Source organism: Dromaius novaehollandiae, unplaced genomic scaffold (assembly GCF_036370855.1).
Source record: "Dromaius novaehollandiae isolate bDroNov1 unplaced genomic scaffold, bDroNov1.hap1 HAP1_SCAFFOLD_192, whole genome shotgun sequence".
Lineage (NCBI taxonomy): Eukaryota > Metazoa > Chordata > Aves > Casuariiformes > Dromaiidae > Dromaius > Dromaius novaehollandiae.
Window position 1 is genome coordinate 15,984 of NW_026991404.1, and position 23,846 is coordinate 39,829.

Below are 23,846 nucleotides of genomic sequence, written 5' to 3' on the forward strand. Positions count from 1 at the left end.
CAGCGCGGGCGGAGCGGCGCGCCACCACCAATGAGGCCCAACCGCTTTGCCCCGCCGCCCAATGGGAGGCGACGCGGGGGCGCGGCGCGGGCGGCACCGCCCAATGGGAGCGGCCGGGGGGCGGGCGGTCGGCGGGGGCGGCGGAGTGAGGCGGCGGCGCTCTCGTCACTCGGCCCCTTTTTGTGTCGGCGCCTCGCAGAGGGAGCATCGCGCGCGGAGCAGCCCGGCACGGAGGCCGCCTCCCCCCCCAGCGCCGCCATGTCCAAGAACGAGGTAAGCGCCGCGCCGCCGCCCCCCGCCGCGCCGCCGCCGCCCGCCCGCCCCGCTGCGGCCTCCCCCGCCGCCCGCCGCCGCGCTCGGCGCCTGGCGGGCCGCGCGCACTGCGCCTGCGCACCCCGCCTCCCCGCCGCCCTCTGCGCACGCGCCGGCGCCCCCCCGCCCCTCGCGGCGCGCCGCGCGCCCCCCGCGGCGCATGCGCAGCCGCGCGCGCTCCCGCTCCCCCCCCCACCATCCCCACACACAGCGCGCGCGGCGCCCCGCTCGCGCAGCCACGTGCGCGCCTTTGTGCTCGGGTGGGCTATGGCGGCCGCGCGCGCAGCGCGCATGCGCGGCGCCCAGGTCGGCTCCTGCACGGGGCGGGGGGGGGGCTGGGGGCTGGGCCTCGTCTGGGGGCTGGGGCAGCCCCATAGGTGGGGGCTGGGCTGGGGGGGTGATGGGGCCTGGGGTGGGGGCCGGGGCAGCCCCATAGGTGGGGGCAGGGCCCGGGGGGGGCAGGGCTTCGTCTGGGGGCTGGGCTGGGGGGAGAAGTGGCAGGGCCTGGTTTGGGGGCTGGGGCAGCCCCATAGATGGGGGTTGGGCCAGGGGGGGTGGCAGGGCCTGGTTTGGGGGTCAGGACAGCCCCATAGATGGGGGCTGGGCCAGGGGGGGTGGCAGGGCCTGGTTTGGGGGCCAGGGCAGCCCCATGGATGGGGGCTGGGGGCCAGGGGGGGTGGCAGGGCCTGGTTTGGGGGCTGGGGCAGCCCCATGGATGGGGGCTGGGCCCGGGGGGGTGGCAGGGCCTGGTTTGGGGGTCAGGACAGCCCCAGAGATGGGGCCTGGGGGCTAGGCCGGCGGGGGGGGTGGCAGAGCCTCCTTTAGGGGCCAGGGTAGCCCCACAGATGGGGGCTAGGAGGTGACAGGGCAGTGCTGGGGGGGTGATAGAGGCTGGGGGGGGGGCAGGGCCTTGCTGAGGCCTGGGCAGCCCCATAGGTTGGCTCAGGGGGGTGACATGGTCTCCCTGGGGCTGGGGACAGCGCTGGGGGGGTCCCTGGACGCAGACGGGACCAATTTGGGGCTGGGGGGGTGGGAGGAGCTCGCTGGCCCCCCCTGCTCACCCCCCCACGTCGCTCTGTTCCCCCACCAGTCTCCCAAGGAGCCCGAGCAGCTGCGCAAGCTCTTCATCGGCGGCCTCAGCTTCGAAACGACAGACGAAAGCCTGCGCAGCCACTTCGAGCAATGGGGCACCCTCACCGACTGCGTGGTAAGGCCCGGCCCTCGCCCCGGGGGGGCCCTGCCCCGGGGGACCCCCCCATGCTGGGTGGCGCCGCACTTTGCCCTGCCAGGAGTCAAAACAGCGCCGGAGGCAGCCGGCCCCCTGCCTCCGAGCGCCTTTCGGGCCCGGTGGTGGCTCCTCCGGGGGGGACACGGCTCTTTAGGGCCGTTGCACCGGCACCGACGGCCTCGAAGGCCGTTTACACGGCCCGAATGTGAAGTCGAGCCAGTTTGGGCCGGGCAGACACCTGCGCTGCGGAGGGGGGAGCGCAAAGATGGAGGGGGGAGCGCAAAGATGGAGCGAGCGGCGGCCCCAAAATGTCCCTTGGCCTCGCTGACGCGTGATTCGGGCGTCCCGAGGCCGTGGCGACGTCCCCACGCATGGCGGCGGCTCCCCAATGGGGTTTTGGGGACAGCGGGGGAGCGGCACCGCCGGGAAGCGTCGGGGCTGGGAGCCGCGTTCTCTGGCGGCTGCTTTCGGTGTTGTCACCCCTCTGACGCGATTCTGTCCCCGCAGGTGATGCGGGACCCCAACACCAAGCGCTCGCGAGGCTTCGGCTTCGTCACGTACTCCTCCGTCGAGGAGGTCGACGCCGCCATGAACGCCAGGCCGCACAAAGTCGACGGCCGAGTCGTTGAACCAAAGAGGGCCGTGTCCCGAGAGGTAGGAGCCCGCCGCGCGCCGCGAAACGCCCTCAGGCCTCGATTTAACGGCCGGGGGGACCTGGTTGAGGGTTGGGATGCGCCGTGGAGGGTCCGGGGTCGCCTCTGCGGCCAAAAAAAGCGGTGACGCACAGCGGGACGCAACCGCCGGGCTCAAACGCTTCGCCGTGGGGTTGGTGGAGAACGGAATGGCGCTTCTGAGCGCTTCCGAGCACGTGGCGGCTCCGGGAGGCCATTGCCACCCCGTTGCCACCCCATTGCCACCCTGCGCCTTGCTCCCGCAGGACTCGCAGCGGCCCGGCGCCCACCTCACGGTCAAGAAGATCTTCGTGGGCGGCATCAAGGAAGACACGGAAGAGCATCACTTGCGAGACTATTTCGGCCAGTACGGCAAAATCGAAGTCATCGAGATCATGACAGACCGCGGCAGCGGCAAGAAGAGGGGCTTCGCGTTCGTCACCTTCGACGACCACGACTCCGTCGACAAGATAGTCAGTAAGTCCGGGGACGAGGGGACGGGCGTCCGGCTGTGCGGCGGCGGCCGGCTGTGCGGCAGCTCCCTCACCGCCGCCTCCTTCCCCGCAGTTCAGAAATACCACACTGTGAACGGGCACAACTGCGAGGTGCGGAAAGCCCTCTCCAAGCAAGAAATGGCCAGCGCTTCGGCCAGCCAGCGAGGTGAGCGCTCGCCTCTCCCCCCAGCTCCCCGCCGTCCCCCGCCGACGCTAGGCCCTACTGCCCGCGCTGTTCCTAAAGGCTGTCCCCCTCCGCCCCCTCTCCTAGGCCGCAGCGGCTCCGGGAATTTTGGCGGCGGCCGCGGCGGCGGCTTCGGCGGGAACGACAACTTCAGCCGCGGCGGCAACTTCGGCGGCCGGGGTAAGTGGCTCGGAGCGGGCGACCGTCCGGCTGCCAGCCGCGGGGACCGCCGTCGGCCCGCCGCCCGCCTCCCGCCCGGCCCCTCCGTAACGGCTCGGACTACCGCCACCGCTCCGGCTGCCACCGCTCCTCCGGCTCGCGGCCACCGCGAGGCCGAGCGCTTCTCCTCCCTCCGCGCCGGGGCCTGCGGGGGATTCGCAGCCCGGCTTTTACCTCCGGCGCCTTAAACCACCCGGCCCCGCGCGGACGGACCGGACGCAAAAGAGGTTTGTTCTTTTCAGGTGGGTTTGGTGGCAGCCGCGGTGGCGGTTATGGAGGCGGTGCAGACGGCTATAATGGATTTGGCAGCGACGGTAAGGCCGCAGCGGGGTTTTGCCCCGCGGGGCGGCAGCCGGGGCGCCGCGAGCGCGACGAGGACGCCAGCCGGCCCCGTGGCCGAGCCCGGAGAGCGGACGCAGCCCGCCGCAGCGCCGAACCCCGCAGCCCGGCCGCCACGCGCCTGCCGCCGGCCCCTCGGCGAGCTCAGCGGCCTCCTCCTCCTCCTCCCGCAGGTTACGGCGGCAGCGGCCCCGGCTACTCGGGCGGCAACCGGGGCTACGGCGGCAGCAGCACCTACGACGGCTACAACAACGGCGGCGGCGGCTTCGGCGGCGGCAGCGGCGGCAGGCGCCCGGCGCGGGGCCCGGCGCTGGCCGTGCGGAACGGCCTTTCCGAAGCGGGCACGGGTAAGCCGCCGCGGCGCTCCCCGGCTCCGCCGCGCCGCCGCTCCTCCCGCCTCACGCCGCCGCCTCCTCCCTCTCCCTCCCCAGGCAGCAACTTCGGAGGAGGCGGCAACTACAACGACTTCGGCAGTTACAACAACCAGTCGTCGAATTTCGGCCCCATGAAGGGCGGCAACTTCGGCGGCAGGAGCTCGGGGCCCTACGGAGGCGGTGAGTGGCCCCCGGGGACCCTCCGCCCTCGGTTTTGGGGACCCGCCGGCGCCCCAACCGCCCCCTAACACCGCTCTCTCTCCGCAGGCGGCTACGGCAGCTCGAGCGGCGGCGGCAGCTACGGCGGCGGCAGGAGGTTTTAACGCCCAGGTAAGCCCGGCCCGGCGCCGCCGTCACCGTGAAGCCGCCGCGCTCGCCCGGGGCAGCTCAAACCCGTCACCGCGGCCGCTTTCACCGCAGCCGCGCCGCGTGGGGACGCACCCGCTGTCGCCCCGTAGCCTCGTTGTGCGTTAGATTAACTTTATTCCATGTTATCCAACAGGAAACAAAGCTTAGCGGGAGAGGAGAGCCAGAGAAAGGACAGGGAAGCTGCAGGTTACAACAGTTGTGAACTCAGCCCAAATCACAGTTGTGGCAGGGGGTAGCTGCTCCATGAAGACGTGTATTAGACAAAGTCTCCGTGGCGACCAGGACTGTATTTGTGACTAATTGTATAACAGGTTCTTTTAGTTTCTGTGCCGTGGAAGCATTCCGACGGGGCCTCCCGGGCGCCCCGCTTTTATTTGCGCACCCGTGCTGTCGATTGCTAACTGTACCGGATCATGACGCTGAATAAATGTGTCTTTTTTTTTTAAAACCCGCGCCGTCTTAAGTTAGTCTGGTGTAAGTCGCTGCGACGCGGCTGCCGGCGGCCTAGGCTAGCGCTAGCTCAGACCGAGGCCGTTTTCTGCCCCCCCCCGCCGCAGCGGGAAGCGAGGCTTTCGGAGAGGGGGGGCCTTTTCGGAGCGCCCGGCGCGGCTGCGAAGCCTCGGCAGCGCCCTGTGTCCCCCCCCCGCGCAGCCCTACGGCTCCCTTTGTCCCCCCCCAGGGTCCCCTAGTGAGGGGAGAGCACTGGGGCTCAGCCCCCCACCCAGGGTTGTGTCCCCCCCACTTTGGATCTGTTGTGGGGTGCTGCCATGCTCTGTCCCCCCCCGTCGCCTTTTGTCCCCCCCCCCGGCAGCCTGAGCCCCCCTAGGTTAGGTGGGGGGTCGGTGCTTGTCCTAGATGGGCTCCTCCTCTCCGTCCGTCCGTCTGTCCCTTGTTGGGGGGGGACATCGGGGCCCCCCCGCGCCGGCTCGCTAACGCCTGCCCCCCCTTCGCTTTTTGTAGGAGCCACCGGCCGCCCGCTCCAGGGAGAGGAGCCCGCGGGGCGCCCCGGGGCCGCCGGCGGAGGTGAGCGGGGGACGCCGGGGGGGGGGACGGGGACACACGATGGGGGGGGACGGCCGCGCTCACGGCTCTGCCCTTCCTCGCAGCGTCGCCGGGGCTGGTCCCCCCCCGGGACCCCTGTCAATAAAGAGCGGTGTTTGGTACGGCCGGTGCCTTGTGTGGCTGTGCTGGGGACAGGGATGGGGACAGGATGGGGACAGGATGGGGACGGTGCTGGGCCGTGGGGCAGAATGGGGACAGCTGAGGGATGAGGGGGAGGGTTTGAGGGACAGGACAGTGCTGGAGGGGACAGGGATGGGGGATGAGGAGGTAAGTGGTGGCGCTGGGGACAACTGGGGACAGGAGAAGGATGGAGGGGTTGGGGCTGGGGACAGGATGCGGATGGAGGGGACAGGGATGGGGCAGGGGGACCAGATGAGGGAGGAGGTGACAAGGATGGGGCTGAGGGACAGGAGGACACAGGGGATGGGGACAGGGCTGGGGCTGGGGGACAGGACAGAGATGGAGGGGACAGGGATGGGGCAGGGGGACCAGATGAGGATGGAGGTGATAGGGATGGGGCTGAGGGACAGGAGGACACAGGGGATGGGGACAGGGCTGGGGCTGGGGGACAGGACAGGGATGGAGGGGACAGGGATGGGGCAGAGTGAGGATGGAGGTGACAGGGATGGGGCTGAGGGACAGGAGGACAGAGGGAATGGGGCTGGGGACAAGGATGGGGCTGGGGACCAGGACAGGGTTGGAGGGGACAGAGGGTGGAGGGGACAAGGATGGGGCTGATGGGCAGGAGAAGGACAGGGGATGGGGAGGGGGCCAGGGATGGGGCTGGGGGACAGGACAGGGATGGAGGGGACAGGGATGGGACAGAGTGACAGTGGAGGTGACAAGGATGGGGATGGGGCTGGGGCTGAGGGACAGGAGAACAAAGGGGATGGGGACAGGACTGGGCTGTGGGGCAGGATGGGGACAGCTGAGGGACGAGGGGGAGGGTTTGAGGGACAGGACAGTGCTGGAGGGGACAGGGATGGGGCTGGGGGACCAGATGAGGGGGGAGGTGACAGGGATGGGGCTGAGGACAAGGATGGGGCTGGGGCCCAGGATAGGGATGGAGAGAACAGAGTGAGGATGGAGGTGACAAGGATGGGGCTGGGGGACAGGACGAGGACAGAGGGGATGGGGCTGGGGACAGGGCTGGGACAGGGGGACCGCATGAGAATGGAAGTGACAAAGCTGGAACTGGGGGAGCGGGACAGGGCAAGGACAGAGGGCTTGGGGACCAGATGAGGATGGAGGTGACGAGCATGGCCACAGGGCTGGGGACAGCACAAGGACTCAGGGGACAGGGGTGGGGACAGGACGGGGCTGGGGACCAGATGAGGACGGAGGGGACAGGATGCAGATGGTGGTAACAAGGACGGGGCAGGGGGCCAGGACAAGGACAGAGGGCTGAGGCTGGGGACAGGATGAGGATGGAGGTGACAAGGATGGGGACAGGGCTGGGGGACCAGAGAGCATGGTGCTGGGGGACAGGACAGGATGGGGACAGAGGGGACGGGGATGGGCCAGTGACAGAGACGACAGGGGGGATAGGGCTGGGGGAGGAGGTGACGGGCATGGGGACAGGGCTGGGGGTCAGGACGGTGACAGAGGGGACAGGGATGGAGGAGCTGGGGCTGGGGGACGCGACAGGGCAAGGATGGAGGAGACAGAGGGGACAGGGCTGGGGACAGGACAGGGTTGGAGGTGACAGAGCTGGGGGACAAGGATGGGGACATGGCTGAGGGACAGGCCAGGGACAGAGATGGGGACAGAGGGCACGAGGATGAAGGCAGGGGGCTGGGGGATGGCATCAAGGGGACAGGGATGGGGACAGGGGCTGTGTCACCCTGGCATGGACCCCGGGGGATGGGGACACGGCAGCAGGGGGGACCATGGGGTGGCAGAGGGGACACCACAGCCATGGGGATGCGTCACCCGGGGTGACAGAGGGGACACGGTGCCCTGTAGTGACCAGGATACGAGGTGACAGAGGTGACACAGACGCTGGCACCTTCCAAGCTGCTTTATTCTATTTACAGGGGTGGGAGGGGGCCGGGTGGCAGGTGGGTGGCCCCAGGGTGGCCCCCGCGGCGCTGGGCGAAGGCACAGAAAGGACGGGGCGCTCTGGGGTGCGGGAGGGCACGGTGGGGGCAGGGGGCACCCCGGGGCGCACCGTGGGGTGCAGGACGCCCCATGGGCACCCAAGGGTGCCATTGGATGCTGTGGGGTGGAGGGTGCCCCAAGGGCACCCTGGGGTCATGGGATGCCCCCGGGGCACCCATGGACACTGTGACTCGTTATGGGGTGCAGGGTGCCCCACGGGCACCCAGAGTCACCACTGAGCACCCTGGGATGAAACATGCCCCCGGGGCACCCATGGGCACTGGTGGGCACCCTGGGGTGTCACATGCCCCATGGGCACCCAAGGGCGCTGCTGAGCACCAAGGGGTACAGGGTGGCACCACGGGCACCCAAAGGTGCTCCTGGTTCCCTGGGGCTGCAGGGTGTCCCACGGGCACCCGAGGGCAGTGCTGAGCCGCAAGAGGTGCAGGATGCCCCAAGGGCACCGCTCAGCACCCTGGGGTGCAGGATGGCACTGCAGGCACCCAAAGGTGCTCCTGGTTCCCCTGGGCTTCAGGATGCCTCAATGGGACCATTGTGCACCTTGGGGTGCAGAACAATGCCATGGGCACCCAAGGGTGTTCCCAGTTCTCATGGGCTTCAGGATGCCCCAAGGGGACTGTTGTGCACCTTGGGGTGCAGGACGGTGCCACGGGCACCCAAGGGTGCTCCTGGTTCCCATGGGCTGCAGAATGTTCCAGGGGGACCGTTGTGCACCAAGGGGTGCAGGATGGTGCCATGGGCACCCAGAGGTGCTCCCAGTTCCCATGGGCTGCAGGATGCCCCCAGGGGACCCTGGTGCACCTTGGGGTGCAGGACGGTGCCAGGGGCACCCAAAGATGCTCTCAGTTCCCATGGGTTTCAGGATGCCCCAGGGGGACCATCATGCATCATGGGGTGCAGGATGGCACTGCAGGCACCCAAGGGTGCTCCCAGTTCCCATGGGCTGCAGGATGCCCCAAGGGGACTGTTGTACATTTTGGGGTGCAGGATGGTGCCGCAGCCACCTAAGGGTGCTCCCAGTTCCCGTGGGCTTCAGGATGCCATAAGGGGGACCATCATGCACTCTGGGATGCAGAATGGTGCTACAGGCACCCAAGGGTGCTCCCAGTTCCCAGGGGCTGCAGGATTGTGCCATGGACACCCAAGGGTGCTCCTGGTTCCCATGGGCTTCAGGATGCCCCAGGGGGACCCTTGTGCACCTTGGGGTACAGAACAGCACTGTAGGCACTCAAGGGTGCTCCCAGTTCCCATGGGCTTCAGGATGGCACCGCAGGCACCCGAAGGTGCCCCCGGTTCCCATGGGTTTCAGGATGCCCCAGGGGGACCATCATGCACCCTGGGATGCAGAACAGTGCCATGGGCACCCAAGGGTGCTCCCAGTTCCCTTGGGCTGCAGGATGCCCCGGGGGGACCATCGTGCATCCTGGGGTGCAGGATGGTGCCACGGGCACCCAAGGGTGCTCCCAGTTCCCATGGGCTTCAGGATGGTGCCAGGGACACCCAAGGGTGCTCCCAGTTCCCATGGGCTTCAGGATGCCCCAGGGGGGACCATCATGCACCCTGGGATGCAGAACGGTGCCACAGGCACCCAAGGGTGCTCCCAGTTCCCATGGGCTTCAGGACGGTGCCATGGACACCCAAGGGTGTTCCTGGTTCCCATGAGCTGCAGGATGCCCTAAGGGGACCACTGCACATCCTGGGGTGCAGAACAGTGCCACGGGCACCCAAGGATGCCCCCAGTTCCCATGGGCTGTAGGATGCCCCAAGGGGACTGTTGTGCACCTTTGGGTGCAGAATGGTGCCACGGGCACCCAAGGGTGCTCCCAGTTCCCATGGGCTTCAGGATGGCACCGCAGGCACCCAAGGGTGCTCCTGGTTCCCATGGGCTGCAGGATGCCTCAATGGGACTGTTGTGCACCTTGGGGTGCAGGATGGCACTGCAGGCACCCAAAGGTGCCCCCGGTTCCCATGGGTTTCAGGAGGCCCCAAGGGGACCATTGTGCACCCCGGGATGCAGGATGGTGCCAGGGGCACCCAAGGGTGCTCCCAGTTCCCATGGGCTTCAGGACGGTGCCAGGGGCACCCAAGGGTGCCCCCAGTTCCCATGGGCTGCAGGATGGCACTGCAAGCACCCAAGGGTGCTCCTGGTTCCCATGGGCTTCAGGATGCCCCAGGGGGACCATCATGCACCCTGGGATGCAGAACGGTGCCAGGGGCACCCAAGGGTGCTCCCCGTTCCCATGGGCTTCAGGAGGGTGCCAGGGGCACCCAAGGGTGCTCCGGCGGCCGCCGCCATCGGCGAGGCGACCTCACTCGGCGGCCTCGGCGCCGGCGTCGCGGTGCACCAGGCAGACGGCTCCGTCGGGCGCCAGGCGCAGGCCGAAGCGCTCGGGGGGCAGCGGGCGCCCGGCGGCGTCGCGCAGGCCGCCCAGCACCCGGCGGGCCAGGCGGGCCAGGGCGCGGCGGAGGACGCCCAGCGCCCGCTGCGCCAGGCCCCGGTCGCGCAGCAGCCGCTGCCGCTCGCGGCCCAGGCGGCCCAGCTCGCCCTGCAGCCGGGCGATGGCCTCCAGCTTGCGGCGGCGGCAGTTGCGGGCGGCCACCTTGTTGCGGCCGCGCCGGCGCAGGTCCCGGGCCAGCGCCAGCTGCGGAGCCGACAGCGCGTAGCGACCCGCCAGCGCCGCGAAGGCCTCGGCCGGCAGCGCCGCCAGCTGCTCCGCCGCCAGGGGCAGCGGCAGGGCACCCGTGGGTGCTGGGTGGGGGGGGGGTTGGGGTGGGGGGGGGGCGTAGGTGGGGGGTGGCGGTGGCGGTGGCGGCGGTGGTGGCGGCGGCGGGGCGCAGAAGGGCGGCTCGTAGAGCGGCTCGGCCGCCACGTCCAGGCCCTGCGGGAAGGGAAACTGAGGCAGGGAACGGCGGGGGGGGCAAGGGGGGGCAATGGGGGGGTGCAATGGGGGGCACAATGGGGCAGGTGCAATGGGGTGGGGGTGCAATGGGGTGGGTGCAGCAAGGGGGCACCTGAGGTTGGGGCAATGGGGGGGTGCAATGGGGTGGGGGTGCCTGGGGGGGGTGCAATGGGGGTTGCAGTGGGGCAGGTGCAATGGGGGGGTGCAATGGGGTGGGTGCAGCAAGGGGGCATCTGGGGGGGTTCAGTGGGGGGGTGCAGTGGGGTGGGGGTGCCTGGGGGGGGTGCAATGGGGTGGGTGCAGCAAGGGGGGCACCTGAGGTTGGTGCAATGGGGGGGGGCAATGGGGGGGTGCAGTGGGGGGGTGCAATGGGGTGGGGGTGCCTGGGGGGGGTGCAATGGGGCGGGTGCAGCAAGGGGGCACCTGGGGGGGTTCAATGGGGGGGTGCAGTGGGGCAGGTGCAATGGGGGGGTGCAATGGGGTGGGTGCAGCAAAGGGGCACCTGAGGTTGGTGCAATGGGGGGGGCAATGGGGGGGTGCAGCAAGGGGGCACCTGGGGGGGTTCAATGGGGGGGTGCAGTGGGGTGGGGGTGCCTGGGGGGGGTGCAATGGGGTGGGTGCAGCAAGGGGGGCACCTGAGGTTGGTGCAATGGGGGGGGGCAATGGGGGGGTGCAGTGGGGGGGTGCAATGGGGTGGGGGTGCCTGGGGGGGGTGCAATGGGGCGGGTGCAGCAAGGGGGCACCTGGGGGGGTTCAATGGGGGGGTGCAGTGGGGCAGGTGCAATGGGGGGGTGCAATGGGGTGGGTGCAGCAAAGGGGCACCTGAGGTTGGTGCAATGGGGGGGGCAATGGGGGGGTGCAGCAAGGGGGCACCTGGGGGGGTTCAATGGGGGGGTGCAGTGGGGCAGGTGCAATGGGGTGGGGATGCAATGGGGGGGTGCAATGGGGCAGGTGCAATGGGGGGGTGCAATGGGGTGGGTGCAGCAAGGGGGCACCTGAGGTTGGTGCAATGGGGGGGTGCAATGGGGGGGTGCAATGGGGGGGTGTAGCAAGGGGGCATCTGGGGGGGGTTCAATGGGGGGGTGCAGTGGGGCAGGTGCAATGGGGTGGGGGTGCCTGGGGGGGTGCAGTGGGGTGGGGGTGCAATGGGGGGGTGCAATGGGGTGGGTGCAGTGGGGTGGACGCATGGGGGGGGCAGTGCGGAGGGGTGCAGCCGGATGGGTGCCATGGGGTAGGTGCAGTGACGGGGGGGTACGTGGGGGGTGGGTGCAGTAGGGGGCAGAGGGCCTGGGCAGGTGGGGCAGGAGGAGGGTGCGGGGGGGGCACAGTGAGAGGGAGGGAGGGGCCCCGGGGGGGTCATGAGGAGGTGCCTGGGCAGTGGGTGCTGGGGGGGACAGTGATGGGGTTTGGGGGGTCATGGGGGGGTGCAGTGGGGGGTGGATGCTGGGGGGAGCAGTGACCAGGTTTGGGGGATGCTGGGGGGGGCAGTGACCGGGTTGGGGGGTGCTGGGGGGAGGGCAGTGACCGCGGTGGGGGGGGCTGGGGGGGGGCAGTGACCGGGGTGGGGGGGGCTGGGGGAGGTCCCAAGGGCCCCGGGGGTGCTGGGCGCCCTGGTGGTGGGGAACCCGGGGGGGGCGGGGCCGAGGGCGGGGCTCCGCGCCGGGAGGGGGCGGGGTCGGCGCGCGGAGGGGGCGTGTCCGGGGAGGGGGCGTGTCCGGGGGCGGGGCCCACCTGCAGCTCGCTGAGGGAGAGGATCTCCTGCCACGTGAGCTCCACCTCGGCGGCGCCGGGGGCGGGGCCGAGGGGCGGGGCCAGCGCCGGGGGCGTGGCTAGCACCGGGGGCGGGGCCAGCTCCAGGGGCGGGACTAGGAACGGGGGCGGGGCCAGCGCCGGGGGCGGGGCCAGCGCCGGCAGCAGCCCCACGGCCTCCCCCAGCAGCGTCAGCGTCTGCGGGCACACGGCACCTCATTGGCTGCCCCGGGCCTCCCCCCACTTCTGATTGGCTGGGAGCCGCTTCCCCACGCCTCTCATTGGCTCGGGCTCCTCCAGCCCCCTCCCCGGGCCCCACAGACCCCCCCGGGTCCCCAGGGCACCCAGTGACCCCCAGGACCCCCAACCCCCCCCGGACCCATAGATCCCCCCCAGGGACCCCTAAATACCCCTGCCAAGACCCCCAGACCCCCCCCGGACCCATAGATCCCCCCCAGGGACCCCTAAATACCCCCAGACCCATAGAGACCCCCCAGGGACCCCTAAATACCCCCTGCCAGGACCCCCAACCCCCCCCGACCCATTGATCCCCCCAGGGACCCCTAAATACCCCCTGCCAAGACCCCCAACCCCCCCCCAGACCCATAGATCCCCCCCAGGGACCCCTAAATACCCCCTGCCAAGACCCCCAGACCCCCCCCGACCCCTAGATCACCCCAGGGACCCCTAAATACCCCCCAGAACCCCCCCAGACCCATAGATAGCCCCCAGGGACCCCTAAATACCCCCCTCCGGGACCCCCAACCCCCCCCGACCCCTATATCCCCCCCCCCGGGACCCCTAAATACCCCCCTCCGGGACCCCCAACCCCCCCCAGACCCCTATATACCCCCCAGGACCCCTAAATACCCCCCTCTGGGACCCCCAACTCCCCCCAGACCCCTAGATCCCCCCAGGGACCCCTAAATACCCCCCTCCGGGACCCCCAACCCCCCCCAGACCCCTAGATCCCCCCAGGGACCCCTAAATACCCCCCTCCGGGACCCCCAACCCCCCCCAGACCCCTATATCCCCCCCAGGGACCCCTAAATACCCCCCAGGACCCCCCCCAGACCCCTAGATACCCCCCCAGAGACCCTTAAATATCCGCCAGGACCCCTCCAGGCCCATAGATACCCCCCCAGAGACCCCTAAAACCCCCCTTCCAGAACTCCCAATCCCCCCCCCAGACCCCTGTATACCCCCCAGGCCCCCCCGGCCCCCCCGGCGCTCACCTCGGGGGGGCCCAGCAGCCCGCCGGGGTCACCCATGGCGCTGCCGCGGCGCCCGCCTCCTCCTGCCGCCCCGGATAAGGGGTTATCGCCCGCCGCACCCGCCGCCCACAGCCCCCCCGCGGGACGCCTGGGCCCCCGGCCCCCCCACCCCACCCGCCAGGACGCCTGGGCCCCTCCCCGCCGCCTGCCTCAGTTTCCCCACCCAGGGCGGTGCGCCCCTCCCCCCCCCGGTTGGGCGCAGGACGCCTGGGCCCCACTTCTGCTTTTGGGTGGGGGGGGCGACCCCCCTCCCCCAGGGCCACCCGCTTGCGCCACCCCATTGCCCAATGTCCGCGGGGGGTTGCACAAGGCCCAACCGCCAGCTGGGTGTCCCGCCCCCCCCCCCCCCCCCCGGCCCCGGCCACCACCGTGGCCTCAGGCCTGGCCCTGGGTGGGGGGGGGTGACACCCTGCCGTGTCACCCTGGTGTCCCCTGGCCGGGGGGGGGGCACCCCTGAGGGCACCCTGGGGACCCTGCAGCAACGCAGCACCCAGGGCACCTTGCAATAACCCAGCACCCAGGGGACCCTGCAGTCATGCAGCACCCAGGGGACCTGCAACAACCCAGCACCCAGGGGACCCTGCAGCAATGCAGCACCCAGGGCACCTTGCAGTAACCCAGCACCCAGGGGACCCTGCAGTAACCCAGCACCCAGGGGACCTTGCAGTAACCCAGCACCCAGGGGACCCTGCAGTCATGCAGCACCCAGGGGACCTGCAACAACCCAGCACCCAGGGGACCCTGCAGCAATGCAGCACCCAGGGCACCTTGCAATAACCCAGCACCCAGGGGACCCTGCAGCAATGCAGCACCCAGGGCACCTTGCAGTAACCCAGCACCCAGGGGACCCTGCAGTAACCCAGCACCCAGGGGACCCTGCAGTAACCCAGCACCCAGGGGACCTTGCAATAACCCAGCACCCAGGAGACCCTGCAGTAACCCAGCACCCAGGGGACCTTGCAATAACCCAGCACCCAGGAGACCCTGCAACAACCCAGCACCCAGGGGACCCTGCGGTAATGCAGCACCCAGGGCACCTTGCAATAACCCAGCACCCAGGGGACCCTGCAGTAACCCAGCACCCAGGGGACCTTGCAATAACCCAGCACCCAGGGGACCCCGCAGTCATGCAGCACCCAGGGGACCCTGCGGTAATGCAGCACCCAGGAGACGCTGCAACAACCCAGCACCCAGGGGACCCTGCAGCAATGCAGCACCCAGGAGACCCTGCAACAACCCAGCACCCAGGGGACCCTGCAGCAATGCAGCACCCAGGAGACCCTGCAACAACTCAGCGCCCAGGAGACCCTGCAACAACCCAGCACCCAGGGGACCCTGCAGCAATGCAGCACCCAGGAGACCCTGCAACAACCCAGCACCCAGGGGACCCTGCAGCAATGCAGCACCCAGGAGACCCTGCAACAACCCAGCACCCAGGGGACCCTGCAACAACCCAGCACCCAGGGATCCCTTCAGTAACCCAGCACCCAGGGGACCCTGCGGTGGCAGAGGCCGGGGGGGTGCCGGGTGCCTGGGGAGGGGGGGTCGGGGGCCTCTTCCGCCGCCGCTTCCCGTCGCTCCCCGCCGGCCGGGGCAGCTGGAACCGCAGGGCCCCGGCGCCGTTATCGCCCCGCGCCGGTGCTGCCGCCCGCCACCGCTGCCCCGGCCCTGCGGGCAAACCGCCCCGCGGCCCCCGCTGCACCCGGGCACACGCGTGTGCACCCAGCCTGGGCACACGCGTGCACCAAACCCTGGGCTCGTGCATGCACCAAACCCCGGGCACACGCGTGCACCAAACCCTGGGGACGTGTGTGCACAGATCCCCAGGCACATGCGTGCACCGATCCTTGGGCACGTGCAGTGACCCTGGCACACGCGTGCACCAACCCCTGTGCACACGTGTGCACTGATCCTGGGGCACACGTGTGCACCAATCCCTGCACACACGCATGCACCGACCCCCAGGGCACACGCGTGCACCATTCCCTGTGCACACCCCTGCACTGATCCCTGTGCACACGTGTGCACTGATCCCCGGGGCACATGCATGCACCGTTCCCTACACACACGCGTGCACGGATCCTGGGCACACACGTGCACCGTTCCCTGTGCACACGCTTGCACTGGCCCCCAGGGCACACATGTGCACCGATCCCTGGGCACAAACATGCACCGATCTCTGTGCACACGCATGCACCGATCCCTGAGCACACGCATGCAGCGATCCCTGAGCACACGCATGCACCGATCCCTGCACACGCGTGCAGCGATCCCCGGGGCACACGCACGCACTGATCTCTGCACACACCCCTGCACTGATCCCCGTGCACTGATCCCTGTGCACACGCATGCACCTATCCCCAGGGCACACCTGTGCACCGATCCTTGCACACATGTGTACACCAATCCCTGCGCACACGCATGCACCAATCCCTGGGCACATGTGTGCACTGATCCCCGGGCATGTGCGTGCACCGATCCCTGCACACGTGTGCACCAATCCCTGTGCACACGCATGCACCGATCCCTGGGCACATGTGTGCACTGATCCCCAGGGCACACGTGTGCACCGATCCCTGTGCACACGCATGTGCTGATCCCCAGGGCACACCTGTGCACCGATCCTTGCACACATGTGTACACCAATCCCTGCGCACACGCATGCACCGATCCCCAGGGCACACACATGCACCGATCCCTGTGCACACGCGTGTGCTGATCCCCAGGGCACACCTGTGCACCGATCCTTGCACACATGTGTACACCAATCCCTGTGCACACGCATGCACCGATCCCCAGGGCACACGTGTGCACCGATCCCTGTGCACACGCGTGTGCTGATCCCCAGGGCACACCTGTGCACCGATCCTTGCACACATGTGTGCACCGATCCCTGTGCACACGCGTGCACCAGTCCCCGGGCACACAAATGCACCGACCCCCAGGGCACCCGCGTGCACCGATCCCCCCCATGTCCCCATGTCCCCGTGTCCCCAGGGGGCCGCGGCCGCGGGGCCTTACCGGAGCCGGCGTCGGGGCTGGTGCTCAGGGCACGGCCATCGCGGGGACTCTGGGGACTCTGGGGACACGGCGGGGACACGGCCCGGCCCAGCGCAGCGCCAGCCCCCGGGGCGGCCCCGGCCCCCGCCTGCCCCCGGGCGCCCGCCCCCGCCACCCGCCACCCGACACGGGGACACGGGGACACGGACGGGGCGTGGTCTGGGGAGTGGGGACACGGGGACAGGGAGGGGGACCTGGGGACAGGGATGGGGATGTGAGACACAGGGACAGGGGACATGGGGGGCACAAGGACAGGGGGACATGGGGAAAGGGAAATATGGGGACAGGGACTTGGGGACAGGGGACATGGGGATGAGCAATGGGGACATGGGGACAGGGACAGAGATGAGGACATGGGGCAACAGGACATGGGGACAGGGATGGGGACATGGGGCAGGGGGATGGGAATGGGGGGACAAGGGGACTTGAGGACAGGGATGGGGACTTGGGGACATGGGGACAGGGAGATATGGGGACAGGGAGGGTACGGGGACTTGGGGACATGGGGACAAGCAATGGGGACATGGGGACAGGAACAGAGATGGGGACATGGGGCATGGGGATGGGAATGGGGGCACAAGGATATGGGGACAGGGATGGGGACTTGGGGACATGGGGACAGGGAGATATGGGGACAGGGAGAGGGATGGGGACTTGGGAACATGGGAACGAGCAGTGGGGAGATGGGGACAGGGACAGAGATGGGGACATGGGGCAACGGGACATGGGGACAGGGATGGGGGACAGGGATGGGGGACAGGGATGGGGACAGGGGACATGGGGAGAGGGATGGGGACATGGGGACAGGGACAAGGATGGGGACAGGAGATGGGGTTGGGGACAGGGTTGGGGATGGGGGACACAGGGAATGGCCACATGGGGACAGCGATGGGGACATGGGATATGGGGACACGGGGACAGGCAAGGGGACACGCAGGGACGTGGCCTCCCCCCCCCCCCCCCCCCCCCCCCCGCAGCGGGGCCGGGCGTTATCAGTAGGGCCCAGGGCATCCGCCCCCCCCCCCCCGCCCCTGTGCCTGGCCTCATGGTGTGTCCCTGCGCGCGTGTGGCCTCTGGGTGTCCCCTCTGTGTCCCCGTGTCCATGTCCCCATGACTCTGTGTCCCCACTGTGTCCCCTGTCTGTGTCGTTCCCACGTCTGTGCCCCCCATGTGCACGTTGCCCCCCATGTCCGTGTCCCCATGTCCCTGCTGTGTCCCATGTCCCCCATGTCCACGTTGACCCCATGTCTGTGTCCCTGTGTCCCTGTAATGTCCCACGTCTGTGTTGAGCCCCTGTCCCCCACGTCCCTGTCTCTCCCCGTGTCCACGTTGACCCCACGTCTGTGTCCCCATGTCCCTGGCGTGTCCCCATGTGCCCCTATGTCCACGTTGACCCCATGTCTATGTCCCCATGCCCCGGTGTCCACATTGACCCCACAAGTCTGTCCCTATGTCCCTGTTGTGTCCCCATGTGCCCCCATAGCTGCGTTGACCCCGTCTGTGTCCCCATGTCTGTGTCCCCATGTCCATGACGTGTCCCCATGTGCCCCTGTGTTTGTGTTGACCCCGTGTCCATGTCCCCATGCCCCAGTGTCCACGTTGACCCCACGTCTGTGTCCCCATGTCCCTCCTGTGTCTCCCTGTGGCTTTATGCCCATGTTGACCTCATGTCCATGTCCCCATGTCCATGTTGACCCACGTCTGTGTCCCCGTGTCCATGACATGTCCCCATGTCTGTGTTGCCCCATATCCCCGTCCCCATGTCCGTGTTGTGCCCACCTCTGTGCCCCCCATGTCCATGTTGACCCCATGTCTGTGTCCCCATGTCCCTGGCGTGTCCCCACGTGCCCCTATGCCCGTGTTGTCCCCGTGTCCATGTCCCCATGTCCATGTTGACCCCACGTCTGTGTCCCCATGTCCCTGCATGTCCCCGTGTCCGTGTTGCCCCATATCCCCGTCCCATGTCCGTGTTGTGCCCACCTCTGTGCCCCCCATGTCCATGTTGACCCCACGTCTGTGTCCCCATGTCCCTGGCGTGTCCCCACGTGCCCCCGTGTCTGTGGTGACCCCGTGTCCATGGCCCTGTGTCCACGTTGGCCCCAAGTCTGTGTCCCCGTGCCCCATGTCCCTGCGGTGCCCCTAGGCCCCGGTCCCTGTCCCCCCGCCCCTTGTCCACCCCCCGTGTCCCCGTGTCCCCCCCCCCCCCCGGTGCCCAGGCCGCTGCCCCCAACCGGCCCCAGAGAGGCCAAAGGTCAAAGGTCACGGCCTCTCTCCAGCGGGGTCATGACCCCGTTAGGGGCGTGGCCAAGCAACGCGCGGGAGATGCTTCCGCCATGCCGCTGGCAGCCCCGCCAATCACGTAACGCGCCTGGCGACGTCAGCGCTTCTCTGGTCACCATGGGAACTGCGCCGCCCTTCACCGCCCAGGGGGCGGTGACTGACGGCCCCCGCGCCCAATCAGCGGCCGCTTTCCGAGGCGCGGGAAAGGCGGCCCTTCGCCCGGCCCGCCCCGCAGGTGATTGGCCAGATCTGGGAGGGGCTCGTCCAGTGGCGGCGCGGGGCGGAGCGCGGAGAGGTGAGTGGCGGCCGGGCAGCCAATGACACGCGGCCGCTCTTCCGCCTCCACGTCGGCACCGGCGAGCGCAAAATGGAGGCGCTGATCCTGGTAGGAGCCGGGGGCGGGGGGCGGCGGGGCGCCGCGGCGGGCGGGGGGGGACCGCAGCCAGGGGTCTGGGGGGCCCTGGGCCGTACCATGGCTCTGGGGGGGGGATGGACCGCACCGTGGGGGTCAATGGGGAGGCTGGACCCTACCATGGGGGTTAATGGGGGGTCTGGGCTGTACCATGGGGTAAATGGGGGGGAATGGACCGTACCATGGGGTTAATTTGGGGGGGGGGGTCCGGGCCGTTCCATGAGGGTTAATGGAGGGGGATGGACCACACCATGGGGATCAATGGGGGGTCTGGGCTGTACCATGGGGGTCAGTGTGGGGGGGCCTGGGCCGTACCATGGGGTCAATGGGGGGGGAATGGACCCTACAAGGGGTTAATGGGGGGGCAGTCCGTACCATGGGTCAGTGGGGGGGCACATGGTCCCTACCATGGGGGGGCTGGGCCCTACCATGGGGGGGGTCAGTGGGGGGGCTCTGGGCTGTACCATGGGGGTTTATGGGGGGGGCTGGGCCAGTGGGGGGGCGGATCGTACCAAGGGGGTTGGGGGGGGACGGGCTGTACCAGCAGGGGTTAACGGGGGGGTCGGGGGGGGCCCAGGCGTGACAAGAGGTGACGATGGTGGTGGTGGGGACGGTCCCCATCGGCAGCGCCCCCAGGGTCTGCCGTGCCCCCGAGGCCTGGTGCTGGGTGCCCGCGGTGCTGGGTGCCCCGGGCCCTTGGGTCCTGGGGGGCCTGTAGTGCTGGGTGCCAGGGTGCTGGGTGCCAGGTCCCAGGGTGCTGGCAGCCGCGGTGCTGGGGTGCCGGGTGCCCAGGGTGCTGGGTTCCCGGGGTGCTGGGTGCCAGGGTGCTGGGTGCCAGGGTGCTGGGTGCCCCGGGCCCTTGGGTCCTGGGGGGCCCGGGGTGCTGGGTGCCCGGGGTGCTGGGTGCCAGGGTGCTGGGTGCCCGGGGTGCTGGGTGCCTGGGCTCCCAGTGCCAGGGTGCCCGGGGTGCTGCGGTGTCAGGTGCCGGGTTCCCCTGGGCACCAGGGTGCTGGGTGCTCTGGGTGCTGGGTGCCCCGGTGCCCAGGATCCCAGTGGCAGCTCCCAGGATGCCGGGCACCCCGGGGGGGCTGGGTGCCACGGTGCCTGGGATCCCGGTGCTGGGTGCTGGGTGCCGGGGATCCCAGCGCCAGGGTGGTGAGCACCTTGGGGTGCCGGGTGCCACAGTGCCCAGGATCCCGGCGCTGGTTCCTAGGGTGCCGGGTGCTCTGGGTGCCGGGTGCTCTGGGTGCCCAGGATCCTGATGCCGGGCGCCCTGGGGTGCCGGATGCCACAGATCCTGGGATCCCAGCAGTGGCTCCCAGGATGCGCTGGGCACCCTGGGGTGCTGGGTGCCAGGGTGCCCGGGGTCCCAGCACTGGGTGCCAGGTGCTCTGGGTGCTGGGTGCCACCGTGGCGGCGGCAGGGACGGTCCCGGCCCCCCCGGGGACCTGCCACCACCGCTGACGGGCGCCCCGCGTCCGCAGGAGCCGTCCCTCTACACCGTCAAGGCCGTCGTCATCCTGGACAACGACGGCGACCGGCTCTTCGCCAAGGTGAGGGCCGCGGCCGGGCGGCTGGGGACACGGTGGCACCGGCGGGGACGTGGTGGCCCGAGGCACGGAGGGGGCGTGGGGGCAGGGGGGACGCGGGGACGAGGACAGCGGCACAGCGCCAGGACATGGGGACACAGTTGATGGCATGGGACAGGGATGGGGACATGGTTGGTGGCCTGGGGCATGGATTTGGGGACATGGTTGGTGGCACAGGGCAGGGACAGGAGGACACAGTGGCACAGGGCAGGGATGGGGACATGCGGACACGATTGGTGGCCTGGGGCGTGGTCTTAAGGACACATTTGGCGGCACTGGGCAGGGACAGGGGCATGGGGACATGGTTGGTGGCACAGGACAGGACATAGGGACATGTTCAGTGGCCCAGGCCATGGTCTTGGGGACACATTCAGTGGCACAGGGCAGGGACAGGACATGGGGACACAGTTGGTGGCACAGGACATGGTCTTGGGTACACAGTGGCACAGGACGGGGACAGGAACGTGGGGACAGAGTTGGTGGCCCAGGGCAGGGACATGGGGACACATTCAGTGGCACGGGGCAGGGACAGGGATATAGGGACATGGTTGGTGGCCCAGGCTATGGTCTTGGTGACACATTCGGCAGCGCAGGGCAGGGACAGGGACACAGGGACATGGTTGGTGGCCCAGGACAGGGACATGGGTACACAGTGGCACAGGACAGGGACAGAGACTTGGGGACAGGGTTGGTGGCCCAGGCCATGGTCGTGGTGACACATTTGGCAGTGCAGGGCAGGGACAGGACATGGGGACATGGTTGGTGGCCCAGGACAGGGACATGGGTACACAGTGGCACAGGGCAGCGACAGGGGGACATGGGGACACGGTTGGTGGCCCAGGCCATGGTCTTGGGGACACATTCAGTGGCACAGGGCAGGGATGGGACACAGGGACATGTTTGGTGGCCCAGGACAGGGACATGGGGACACGGTGGCACAGGGCATGGTCTTGGGGACACATTTGGTGGCACAGGGCAGGGGTGGGACATGGGGACACGGTTGGTGGCCCAGGACAGGACACGGGGACATGGTTGGTGGCCCAGGGCATGGTCTTGGGGACACATTCAGTGGCACAGGGCAGGGATGGGACACGGGGACACGGTTGGGGCCCAGGACAGGATAGGGGAACGCAGTTGGTGGCACAGGGTAGGGACAGGGGGACACAGTGGCACAGGGCAGGGACAGGACATGGGGACACGGTTGGTGGCCCAGGACAGGACACGGGGACACGGTTGGAGGCCCAGGCCATGGTCGTGGTGACACATCCAGCAGCGCAGGTTGGGACGGGGGGACCCGGGGACCCGTCCGGCGGCGCAGGGCGGGGGTGGTGAACCGTGGTGACAGCGGGGGTGACAGCAGGGGGGGTGACGCGCGCCCCACGTCCCCTGCCACCCGCAGTACTACGACGACACCTACCCCAGCGCCAAGGAGCAGAAGACCTTCGAGAAGAACATCTTCAACAAGACCCACCGCACCGACAGTAGGGGCCACCGCCGCGGGGGGGGGGGCGCGGGGGGCACCCGTGGGTGCTGGGGGGGGCGGGGGGCACCCGTGGGTGCCGGGGGGGCTGACGGGGCCCCCCCGCAGGCGAGATCGCCCTGCTGGAGGGTCTCACCGTGGTCTACAAGAGCAGCATCGACCTCTACTTCTACGTGGTGGGCAGCTCCCACGAGAACGAGGTGGGGACGCGGCGGGGACGGGGACGCGGGGGGGGGACGGGGACGCGGAGGGGGGGACGGGGACACGGAGGGGGACGGGGACACGGGGGGGGACGGGGTGGCAGCGTGGGGGATGCGGAGGGGGATGTGGGCAGGGGACGCGGACATGGGCGGCAGGGTGGGGGACACAGAGGGGGACATGGTGGCAGGGCAGGGGACATGGGGCCCTACAGGGATGGCAGGGCAGGGGACACGGACGTGGGTGGCAGCAGGAACGTGGAGGGGGATGTGGAGGGGGACATGGGGTGGCAGGGCAGGGGACATGGGGACGGACATTGGGTGGCAGGGTGGGGGGCACAGAGGGGGACATGGAGGAGGACGTGGGTGGCAGGGCAGGGGACACAGGGACAGAGGGGTGGCAGGGTGGGGGACACAAAGGGGGACATGGGGGATGTCAGGGCAGGGGACAGAGGACATGGGTGGCAGCAGGGACTCAGAGGGGGATGTGGGGTGGCAGCATGGGGGACATGGATGGGGACAGGGAGGGGGACATGGGGTGGCAGGGCAGGGGACAGGGACATGGGTGGCAGGGTGGGGGACATGGATGGGGACAGGGAAGGGGACAGGGACATGGGTGGCAGGATGGAGGATACAGAGGGGGACATGGAGGAGGACGTGGGTGGCAGGGTGGGGGACATGGATGGGGACAGGGAGGGGGACACGGGTGGCAGGGCAGGGGACACGGGGACATAGAGGGTGGCAGGGCAGGGGACAAGGACATGGGTGGCAGCAGGGATGCGGAGGGGGACATGGGGGACCTAGGGGGTGACAGGGCAGGGGACATGGGGACATAGAGGGGTGGCAGGGTTGGGGGACAGAGGGGGGATATGGAAGGTGGCAGGGGACACGGGGGGACACAGAGGGGGACATGGGGGGTGGCAGGGCAGGGGACAGGGACATGGTGGCAGCAGGGACATGGGGGGACACGGGGGGGTGGGGGGACAGGGGACACACCAGGGGAGGGACAACGACGGGACCCCCATGGGCTGCAGCAGGGGGACAAGACAGGGTGGGGGGGGCACCCTGGGGTGCCATCACAGCCGGGGGGGGGGTAGGGGGGCCACCCAAGGGTGCCCCCCTGCCGCCCCCCCTGACGCCGCCGCCCGCCCAGCTGATGCTCACGGCCGTCCTCAACTGCCTCTTCGACTCGCTCAGCCAGATGCTGCGGTAGGAGGGGCCGGGGGCACCCACGGGTGCTGGGGGGGCACCCATGGGTGCTGGGGGGGCGGGGGGGGCACCACGACCCACCTGGGGATCCCATGGGGACCCCCCGCCCCAAGGAGGTGACGTCCCGGGGAGCAGCGGGGGGGGTCACGGCGGGGCTAGCCGAGCCGGGGGGCACCCATGGGTGGGGGGCACCCATGGGTGGGGGCTGCGGGTGCCTCCACGTCCCCCCCCCCATAGGAAGAACGTGGAGAAGCGGGCGCTGCTGGAGAACATGGAGGGGCTCTTCCTGGCCGTGGACGAGATCGTGGACGGCGGGTGAGTCC

General features: G+C 69.6%; 3 protein-coding genes across 6 annotated transcripts; 2 read left to right on the plus strand and 1 right to left on the minus strand.

The window, feature by feature from the left end:
- Positions 1 to 111: 111 nt before the first annotated feature.
- LOC112994745 (heterogeneous nuclear ribonucleoprotein A1) lies at positions 112 to 4,638 on the plus strand. 4 transcript variants are annotated; one of them, XM_064504103.1, is made up of 11 exons: positions 112 to 273; positions 1,403 to 1,519; positions 2,048 to 2,194; positions 2,478 to 2,688; positions 2,779 to 2,871; positions 2,950 to 3,069; positions 3,351 to 3,422; positions 3,621 to 3,794; positions 3,879 to 4,001; positions 4,089 to 4,151; positions 4,324 to 4,638. In XM_064504103.1, the coding sequence occupies exons 1-10, from the start codon at positions 259 to 261 to the stop codon at positions 4,142 to 4,144; spliced, it is 1,128 nt and encodes a 375-aa protein (XP_064360173.1). In that variant the 5' UTR covers positions 112 to 258; the 3' UTR covers positions 4,145 to 4,151; positions 4,324 to 4,638. The 4 variants fall into 4 exon arrangements, with proteins under 4 accessions (XP_064360173.1, XP_064360174.1, XP_064360175.1 ...); XM_064504104.1 differs by having other exon boundaries at positions 2,977 to 3,069; XM_064504105.1 differs by lacking the exon at positions 3,351 to 3,422.
- Positions 4,639 to 9,682: 5,044 nt separating this feature from the next.
- LOC135326261 (transcription factor NF-E2 45 kDa subunit-like) lies at positions 9,683 to 16,355 on the minus strand. Its single transcript, XM_064504101.1, has 4 exons — positions 16,318 to 16,355; positions 13,258 to 13,319; positions 12,005 to 12,220; positions 9,683 to 10,252 (listed from the first exon to the last, which is right to left on the minus strand). Exons 2-4 carry the CDS (start codon positions 13,291 to 13,293, stop codon positions 9,683 to 9,685), a joined length of 822 nt encoding a protein of 273 aa, XP_064360171.1. The 5' UTR covers positions 13,294 to 13,319; positions 16,318 to 16,355.
- A 2,556-nt stretch (positions 16,356 to 18,911) lies between these two features.
- Positions 18,912 to 23,842, plus strand: LOC135326260 (coatomer subunit zeta-1-like). Its single transcript, XM_064504100.1, has 6 exons — positions 18,912 to 19,021; positions 20,533 to 20,601; positions 22,037 to 22,118; positions 22,226 to 22,317; positions 23,468 to 23,523; positions 23,761 to 23,842. The coding sequence occupies exons 1-6, from the start codon at positions 19,004 to 19,006 to the stop codon at positions 23,840 to 23,842; spliced, it is 399 nt and encodes a 132-aa protein (XP_064360170.1). The 5' UTR covers positions 18,912 to 19,003.
- Positions 23,843 to 23,846: the final 4 nt, after the last annotated feature.